The 9,209-nt window shown below is 49.4% G+C and overlaps 4 protein-coding genes across 4 annotated transcripts; 2 read left to right on the plus strand and 2 right to left on the minus strand.

The window, feature by feature from the left end:
• Positions 1 to 973: 973 nt before the first annotated feature.
• UREG_06014 (uncharacterized protein) lies at positions 974 to 1,816 on the minus strand (the record flags this gene model as incomplete). The annotated part of the gene is made up of 3 exons (XM_002585279.1): positions 974 to 1,188; positions 1,248 to 1,498; positions 1,554 to 1,816. The coding sequence occupies 3 exons, from the start codon at positions 1,814 to 1,816 to the stop codon at positions 974 to 976; spliced, it is 729 nt and encodes a 242-aa protein (XP_002585325.1).
• A 1,837-nt stretch (positions 1,817 to 3,653) lies between these two features.
• On the plus strand, positions 3,654 to 4,597 carry UREG_06015 (uncharacterized protein; the record flags this gene model as incomplete). Its single annotated transcript, XM_002585280.1, has 3 exons — positions 3,654 to 3,982; positions 4,048 to 4,292; positions 4,395 to 4,597. 3 exons carry the CDS (start codon positions 3,654 to 3,656, stop codon positions 4,595 to 4,597), a joined length of 777 nt encoding a protein of 258 aa, XP_002585326.1.
• Positions 4,598 to 5,428: 831 nt separating this feature from the next.
• UREG_06016 (uncharacterized protein) lies at positions 5,429 to 7,573 on the plus strand (the record flags this gene model as incomplete). Its single annotated transcript, XM_002585281.1, has 2 exons — positions 5,429 to 5,854; positions 5,915 to 7,573. 2 exons carry the CDS (start codon positions 5,429 to 5,431, stop codon positions 7,571 to 7,573), a joined length of 2,085 nt encoding a protein of 694 aa, XP_002585327.1.
• A 226-nt stretch (positions 7,574 to 7,799) lies between these two features.
• On the minus strand, positions 7,800 to 8,980 carry UREG_06017 (uncharacterized protein; the record flags this gene model as incomplete). Its single annotated transcript, XM_002585282.1, has 2 exons — positions 7,800 to 8,591; positions 8,792 to 8,980. The coding sequence occupies 2 exons, from the start codon at positions 8,978 to 8,980 to the stop codon at positions 7,800 to 7,802; spliced, it is 981 nt and encodes a 326-aa protein (XP_002585328.1).
• Positions 8,981 to 9,209: the final 229 nt, after the last annotated feature.

A 9,209-nucleotide genomic window follows, 5' to 3' on the forward strand; every position in this document is an offset into this window, starting at 1 on the left:
CTATATTTCCCATGGATTCCGACGCGTACTTGCAACCTGTCATAAGGGTTAGGACATGCGTTATACAGTACTTAAGCCCCTCTTTGTTTTTTTTTCCACCAAAGGGCATTCTGGTGCCTATGTTAGTTCACAAGAGTACGTGAATGTTAGTCCTTTCGAGCAAACTTAATGGCGACTGAGTCCGTTGAAACGGATTCTCTTTGGGAGGATGAGAAGACTTATCAGATAGATTGCGAGGCTTATCAATATAGTTAAAGATGGTCTTCTCAAACTCCTGATAGTCTTGGCGTCTTGTCTATGGTTCTACGCTCGTGACCAATACCTTTTATCCCATTTCCCCAGAGCAAATAATGCGATACTCGAAGTGCGACTTCGAAAGAAGCAGCAAAACCAGGAGTGCCTTAGATGGGATAGCCATGGTTTGAGGGAAATAGTTCAGAGCTTGGAGAAACAACTTGCATTATGGCAGTGTTGGGTTCTACATCCTAGAAGATGCGGAGGAGCTAGTTAACTATGCCAAGCAACAGCCAAACCACTGAGCCAACGCGACTAGTGAACTCACTGACGGGGGTCAGCTCCTAGCAGAGGAGTTTGAGGCTTTGAGCATCATAATGTCTTGCCCTTTTTTCCTACCAGAGAACACATCCAAAGCCGGGGAAAAATGTCGCCAAGGAAAACTGACATGCGGACGTCGGACAATCGTAATTTCAACCGTGATGATGGAATCAAACATATAATATAACCAAGCCTATTGCGCCAGGAGCCCTTACTCTTGCTTAGCATTGATCAACATGAAACTCTATGACCATTTCAAAAGAATGTAGGCAAGAAGCCCTTTATGGTGATTATTTCAAGATGCAACTACGGTTGTATTTCCTCGTGCTACCTAATATCTGCAGCTCGATGAACAAAGGAAAAACGAAAGATACCAAGTGTGGGACAGCTTCAAGCCCTACGATGTTAGCCATTAAGGCTAAACCGGGACCTTTGTAGTATCACGTATCTGCTTGACAGCGCGGCCAGTGATGAACTGATTAACTTCGGACTTCACTTCTTTCCAAGTGTCCTCATTGAAGTGGTAGTCGCCATTCAGGTAGCTGAAATCCAGGCTGATTGACTCATAACTAGCTTTGCCCACGATTATCTTTTTCATATCCTGGTCAATAGAATATGAGATGCACCGAAGGGCTGTTTTTTTGAATTAGCTATCAAGGTTTTTTGTGATGAGTGAAGCCAAGGTAACTCACAGCAGCGGACGTCGTCCCTCATCTCATCGTAAGTGTAGACTTGAATCAAGCTCCAGACGGCCCGTTTCTCAGCAGTGTGTTGGGTTTTCATAACCGTGTCCGAGATTCCTTTGAAAATAGCCTCCAGTTGCTGAGTCAAAGATGTGGGCACAATAAGCCCCGCAAGAACATTTTTGACGAGTTCGAAATGGAAGTCGACTTTACGAGCCTTGATGGACTTGGTATATTTCTCAGAGCGAGGGGTATATACCCTTATGAAGTATCAGCAAGAGCTGTTGTGGGAGCCACTAGAGTACCTGCACTTACCAAGAACAGTTCTCGGTTAGATAGGTGTCAACAACTTTGATACGATAATCGGAACGCTTCCATTTGGCTTCGGGTGAATCATCGGACGCGATTTCGCCTTCTGCCTTGCGCGCTTTCACCTGGAGGCCTGCATGGGTATCGAGCCATTGGTGCGTGAGCTTCATCATACTGTCAAGCTCCTTGACCCGAGCGTTGAATTTTTCAGGGATCTTTTTTGATGTGAAGTTCACATAGATAACGGTGGGAGGATCCCCCTCTCCCATGTCTTTCGGCGAAGCCTTGTCGTCACTAGCGTCGAGCGAAGCAGTCCGTGCTTCATCTGGCTTTGTCGACTCGAACGTCAGCGACGCTGACTAGCCAGTCCTGGTTTTCAGAGATGGAGGCCATTCTGAGATTCGTTTTCTTTGAGGAAAGCTGAACAAGAGGAGAGTGGGCTTGGTATGAACAGCGCAATTGTGAGAATTGATTGAATCTTTGCGAAGGAGTATTCCTCTGGGTTCCATTGCCTCTTTTATATGTCAGGGCTGGGCCGCTGAAGTGCAAGAGACTCTTTCCGAGGGTAGCCAAACACCATCAGGGAATTCAACAGTTGCTGCGGTCATGTAGTATACACACTGGTTGTTGGTGTTGTAGCTTGTGGAGTTGGCATTGTGGAGCAGATGCTCACCCATACATGGTGACCTGACAGCTGGCCGTAATCAAGGGTATGCGATGCAAGTTTTCATATGGGATGGGGTTCGACCCAGTCCATCCCGGACAATTCAGTTTCCAGTGCAAAGGTGATATCACTTGCTCAACGTGTAAAAATGCGAGCCAGTCCGGGCAATCAGAGACTTGGCCATGACCACCTGAAGAGATGCAAGTGGAATTTAGTTCTGCACTATGCAATATGATCAAGAAGGAAGCCTCGATCTATCCATGTAGGTGTATAGAGCACGTACCTATGCACAACATACAGTTAAGCAGGATGGGCGAGGGGATCCCAAATCAAGCATGTCTCATAAGACTGAGCTTGGACAATTGCATTCCATCCCTGTTTTGAGATTTCGGCCCCGGTGCCATCCCGGCTGGTTCTATGAAGGAATGGGAGAGCCCTCGGAGTTGAGTTGACAGCACGTCCATTGTAGGGCGGTGCTCGGGCCTCAGACGGGAAGCGGGAGCTTAGGGTCCCCGGTCTCAGTCACAAATCAAAGCCAGCTTTGTCCCTCCCAGATCTTTGACCAAGGCCCAGTGTCGCATCAACGCGGGTGGAAGAAAGGGAAGAAGATCTCAATCCTCCCTGTTTTGTGCATTTCAGCCATGGCCCAATTCACATCCTAGGCGGTTCGCATAAGAGCTTAGCCCACCAAATCCGCGGATTAGACGACGTTTAGGAATTGACTACCGATCATGCAGGGTGTGAGGAATCTTATAAACTCAACCGCATTAGCATTCAAGATCAACCGGAATTCAAGTGTAGGAAAATGTGGCAACCTGAACAACGACCAGAGGGGTTAACGCTCGGGAGATGCTCTTTGGTTGTTGCTCGAGATCGAAGCCTCCATCTTCCCGTCTCAAGGTCTCTTCAGCCGATCCACTCGGCCTAAGTTACGTCAATTCCACGCGTGATGCCTCGCCTCAGCGGTGCTTGGTCTCTGCGATTCCCGGGTAGTTTTCGCAGCGGGGATAATGACGACGTGCCACCCACACTCCGCATGCATGCAGAGGTCAGTGATTGTGTATGTGTTTGCTGTGCTGCACTCCCTTTCTCCCAGGGCAGGGCTGTTTGGAGGGGAGCAATCAAGAGTTGAAGTGTGTTGCTTGTGGATGGGGGGAAAAAGCAAACAAATTTGGAATCAGCAGGGAAAGCAAGCTAGCTCATTCACATCAATCCACCAGGAGTAACTAACCCTTGATTTCCCATTCACACTCTGAACATCTATGACCATGCTAGGCCGCTCAATAGCTCCTGGGAAGTGGAATGGCGAGCAATGCGACTCCAGGCCCGGAATGGTGTCATGAGTTACACCATGCATCTGGCAGCTCCCACTATTAAAACAGACAGGGCCTCTCACTGTCTCACGCCTGGATTGCATCCTCCAATTCTTCAAGCTGTGGATAATGGCTAATCTCGCTGTGGTAAAAGAGCCAGCAACGGCCATGAAGTCCATAGGCCAGAAATCACAAACTCCCAACGACTACGGGACCCCGAACTTACTGTTCCTTTTTTATATCCCACCTGTACCGGATTCGGAGAGAGAGAAGCTCAACTCCCTCAAAGCCGACATCCAGTCTTGGTTCGCCTTCGAAGCTGGCAAGGCAGAGCTCCAGGTCGAGGACCGGCTAGAAGCCGGCGAACTCACCGCAGATGATTCCGCGGCCTTGAGAGTGAAAAGGACGATTTATCGCGCAAAGGTCGTCAATTTCTACAGGAATGACGGCCAGGCATGGTACGCTCTCCCCAAGGTCATCGTGCCTGAAGCTTGGCACATCTAACAATCAATATCTTGAACAGGGCGCCGAGATCCAGCGCTGACAAGGGCCAGCGAGATATTACAGCAAAGAAGCAGGATATGAATGGAGTAATCCGCAAGGAGCTTCTGGATCACTATATCAGATCCGGCGTCGTTCCAGCGCAGTTTTCATTCATCCTGCAGGCAGTGAACCTGCTCATTGCCGCGAATCCGGATTGGGAGCACAAGTATCTGTTTACACATGTCGTGTTCAAGTACAATGATGCTAAGAAAGCCATCACACCATGTAAGCTCATGCCCGTGTGCCGTTTCTCTTGAATTACTTGTTTCTTTCCGTTCGAATTGGCACCTCCAGTGCAGTGCTGAAACTCTACTGACAAACAAAAAGACATTTTCGTTTCCGACTTCGAAGTCAAGCTGCCCGAGCTACAAGATGACGACTCGGAGGAGTCAGTAGCCATTGACTACAGTGACTACAAGCTGGACTTTGTGCGGGCCACCTGGGATAAGACAAAAGGTGAAGCCAAGGACTTTATTGCATCGGGAGAGAGGATTTGTAGGCAGATGTCGCTAGAGCTTTGTATCAATTAATGGGCAGTGAAACAAAGAGACGCATAAAAGCTTTGGTTGGTCCCTAGATTCAAGCTTGGCCGCCAGCAGTTGTTGATACATTTTGAGGAATGAATAGCTAGTTGATGCAATGACCCGGAACTACCTTGAGAGTCTCTCCATCTGTGAATCCACCCATTAGAAGTGGTATCTGCCTACCTATGCTACTCGACCAAAGCAGAACCTCCTGCAGCGGCTAGAGATGGCTCATCCATGACCCTTGCAAAACTGGCTGGTTGGCTTGGAAGGTCGAATTTCAATCTGATCGCACCATCGTTTCTTTGAATGGCGATGCTCTCCGCCTGATACCGCATGGCTCGTATGGCTCTTGCGAGGACTCCCCAACCGCTGCAGTCCGCACGCAAATCGATTGACATGGTGGCTTGCTGAAGCCATCAAGGGTGATATCATGGATGTGTGGCTGCCAGCCGTTGTCTTTCCTTGTTATCCTGGTAAATCAGGCTGGTTGCAATGTGTTTGCCAGTTCTGAACCACTGATGGCCCGCCATGGTGTAGATGGCATCAGCACTGGACGGGCCGTGCGCGCATTGCACCACTCGTTCACTCTTTCACCTCGTTTATCTGCATCAACCAACCAAGACACATGCACAGCGGACATTCCGATCAGGGTGTGCGCAAATTTCCTTGACAATGGAACCCTTTTGGCCTAAAGAGTCTTTCGCCTTGACATTGAGTGCTGCTGCAAGATGAGTCGCTATAGCCCCCGGCTACGATATACAGGCATATATCATGTCTCTTTGCACACCCTCGAGCTCAACCACTTGATCCAGGATTCACACCAAGTTCGCCACCATGGCTACTGTTAACATCAACGGCAACGAATACAAGCCCGGCTCAGGGCACGCTCGTCCACACGGAATTTCGCTTTCTGAACCGAGACATATTCTCCTTCAGACAAAGCACGCGACCCCGCTGAAGAAAACGGAGAAAGGCAAGCTGAAAGATGAGGGGGTTCATATCCAGGAATATTTCTCACCCGGTACTTATGTTTGTGCCTATCGGGGTAATGGGCTTGAAAGTGTTGCAGGCCTGCCATTCATCCAGAGTGCAGAAAGCTATCCGGATGAGGTTGTTGTTCATCAAGCTCTCAAAGATTCCACGCCAGGACCGCCAACTGCGCGTACGGTCGATATCACTTTACATAATGACGCTACATCGAGTGCTGAGCTTAAGCAGGAGATTGCGGACCTGGCCAAAACCAAGGTAGAAGACGTCAAGGTAGGCCGTCACAGCAAGAAATCCGAGCACAATGCGGGCTGCAGCTAACAATCAGAAAAGGGAGACGGGGGCAAGATCACAGTAACTCTTCAACCCCATGCTCTCGAAGCTTTAACAGCCTTTGCGGGAATGGACGCTATCAGGTATATTCACGAAGCTCACGAACCCAGACCCGCCAATGAAATCACACGAGATATCATCCATGGAAATGCCAGAATTAAGAGTGAGATATACAAGGGAACCGGGCAGGTAATCGCCGTGGCTGATACCGGCTTCGACATTGGCGATCAAACAGACACTCTGTCTGCCTTTGCCGGACGAGTGAAGCGTCTCTACCCCCTGGGCAGACCAGACAACGCAGATGACCCCACAGGGCACGGCACTCACGTTTGTGGAATAATAGTAGGTAACATAAAGTCCCAACACTACCAACATATCGAGGCACCAGCATCCGAAGCACAGCTTGTGATACAATCATGCTACAAAACCAAAAACAGGACATTGGGGGGCCTTCCTCCCGACCTTGCTGATCTATTCCGAGTCCCGTACGTGGAGGATGGTGCTCGGATTCACACAAACTCCTGGTCTACGGCGCCGATGTATGGGCAGCCTCCATATAACGGGGCAGCCAGGAGTGTGGATGAGTTCGTTTGGAAGCATCAGGATATGGTCATCTGTTTTGCTGCTGGAAACGACGGTAGAGACGGGGCGAAGACAGGAAGAACCGACCCCGGGTCTATCAGCTCTGAGCCAGCGGCGAAGAATTGCATCACTGTTGGTGCATCCGAAAGTGCTCGACCTGATATTACGTGGGACTCCAGCATTCTTTCTACCAAACCCAAGGAATTTACATACGGCGAATATTTTCCGAGCAAATTTCCCAAACCGCCCATATCGACGGACCACATGGCAAATAATGTCGATGGAATGGCGGCATTCAGTAGTCGCGGCCCGACAAAGGAGAAGCGGTTTAAACCCGATGTTGTCGCACCGGGAACATGTATCTTATCCACATGTTCCCGGAGACTTAAGATTCCCTTCAAGCATTACGGCATCAGTAAAGACAAAGAGCTGATGTTTGACTCCGGCACTAGTATGGCTACCCCCCTCGTAGCAAGCTGCTGTGCTGTTATCCGCGAGGCACTCATCAAGAATGGTTGTCCGGCCCCGACCGCTGCGCTGGTCAAGGCCCTTTTGATCAACGGGGCCGTCGAGCTGAAAGGGCAATATGAGCCTAGCGAAGCAAAGCCAACGCCAAATTCCGACTTTGGCTTTGGTCGTGTGAACCTGGAGAACTCCCTTATTCCGGTGGGAAGAGGAACAACAGGGGGGTACATTGAGGCGACACTGGACGACGATGAAGAAAAGGACCCGTACAAGCTCGAGATCACGGTGCCGCAAAGCAATGATGGACATTCCAAGTCAACCACATTACCAACCCTGAAAGTGACGCTTGTCTACTCGGATCTTCAGGGGGCAGAGCTTCAAAACAACTTGAATTTGGCAGTTATCTCAGGAGACGTTGAACGTCACGGTAACCAGGGGACAAAGGAATTTAGGACTGAAGGGCCATGGGAGCAAGATGACTTTGATAATCTCAATAATGTGGAACAAGTGACGTGGGAAGGAATCTCGCCAGGGAAAGTTATAATCAAAATTCGGACAGCGTGGGTGACGAGCGACGATCAGCCATTTGCATGCGTCTGGCAGGTACTTTAGCCTGAGAGGCGATCTCTCCTCCAGCCGGTCTCAGTCAACTCTCCTATGTAGACTCTATATGCAGGGGGATATAAATATTGATTTGCATTTTTCTCGTTGCTCTAGTTCATCGTGTTAGGTGTTGCCGTTGTTGAGATAGTTCCAAAGGATGAATATCGGATTTTTGATTTCTCTGATCCCATAGTTAAAAAGGTCAATCCCGCTATATTTTTGGATGCCTAACCCGTCACCGTAGCAGTATTCGGCTCATATCCACGGCGATCCGCGTCGTAAATGCATACGGCTTATCAAAGCAAGAATCCCAAGATGTGTTACCAGAAGCCCAAAACGTTTCAAGAACACCTTTTGCTGTCAGTGGCACATATGTACCAGCATGGCGGCTCATCTCTACCAGCTGTTCCTTGACAAAAGCACGCATAACCACACCACCACGTACAGATTCTACGCCAAGCACTACAAGCGGCCAAAGCATGAACGATTTCAATCTCGGAGATAACAGTGACTCCTTAAGAAGCAGATGCAGAAGCTGGGCGAGTGCAGCATACTGGGCTTCCAGGGCGATGGTTGAGGGCAGAACCGCAAGGCTTTGTAGCGAGGAGATGCAATATATTGATACAGCAGCCCGGTATACGTTCCCTAAAAGGATCCAGTCTTCCGTTGATGATAGCTTTGAATCTGCCCATTTCTCTGATGAGAAGTCGCAGACACGGCTCAAAATTCCGTATGCCTCCTGACAGAGGTTCTCTGTGCTGCTGGGCCCATGAGTCTGGGCTAGCACCCCTAGCGTCCGAAGGTGGTTAATCTTAACTACCTCGCCGAAAAGTGCGGGAGGGCACATTTGTAATAGTGGTAGACTGTAGTCGCTGTGTAGGCGCAGAAAGTCAAGTTCGTCGAGGTGTGAACTAGTCATGGAGAGCTGTGACGCAGGGGACGTTGTGTTACCGATAGCAGCAATGCTTTGAATGGCGTAAGTTCCTTTCTTATGCCAGGTTAAAACGGGCTTGACTGCCATCACGTACTACACGAAGAAGATCAGCAGCGGCTCTAGAGGTTTTGAGCCTGCCACTGCACGAATGCCGCCGCGCAGCATGAGAACTCTCTGGATTCCTTGGATATGACATCGCCAATCTGACAAGGCACCCTGCTGGGCCTTGACAAGACAAGATTTCAGTGAGCAAAGTTGCTGATTTGGATTCTTTTGGAAGGGGAACTGCCTACATCCGTGAGCAAAAGCGTTATTATACCAGCGACAATGGTATCCGATGTACGCTTATGTTCATCATCAATTTCCGCGTTAAGCGAGCGGAGTGCAACGGCCCGGTACCGATAAAAGGGAACCGCCAAAGCATTATTCCCGGGTTCATCCCTGGTCCGGTTCATTCGGTGGCTCAAGGCCATGCAGACCATGCCGAGTTGTAGGAAGTCAGGTAAAGTCAGTGCAGCCCTTAGCTGGGCAGGAGAGATGCGGTATATATGAGGGTTTCGTCCAAGATCCTGAACGGGGATCATATTCAGGTATATGCATGAATTAACTACCCAGGTTAGTATTATTTCCGTCAGATATGCCAGCTATAAGATGTTTTACTTGCAGTACTCCGCAGCTTGAACCAAGGCACAGGATTCGGTCATCATCTTG

This window comes from Uncinocarpus reesii, genomic scaffold, assembly GCF_000003515.1.
Source record: "Uncinocarpus reesii 1704 scaffold_3 genomic scaffold, whole genome shotgun sequence".
Taxonomy (NCBI): domain Eukaryota; kingdom Fungi; phylum Ascomycota; class Eurotiomycetes; order Onygenales; family Onygenaceae; genus Uncinocarpus; species Uncinocarpus reesii.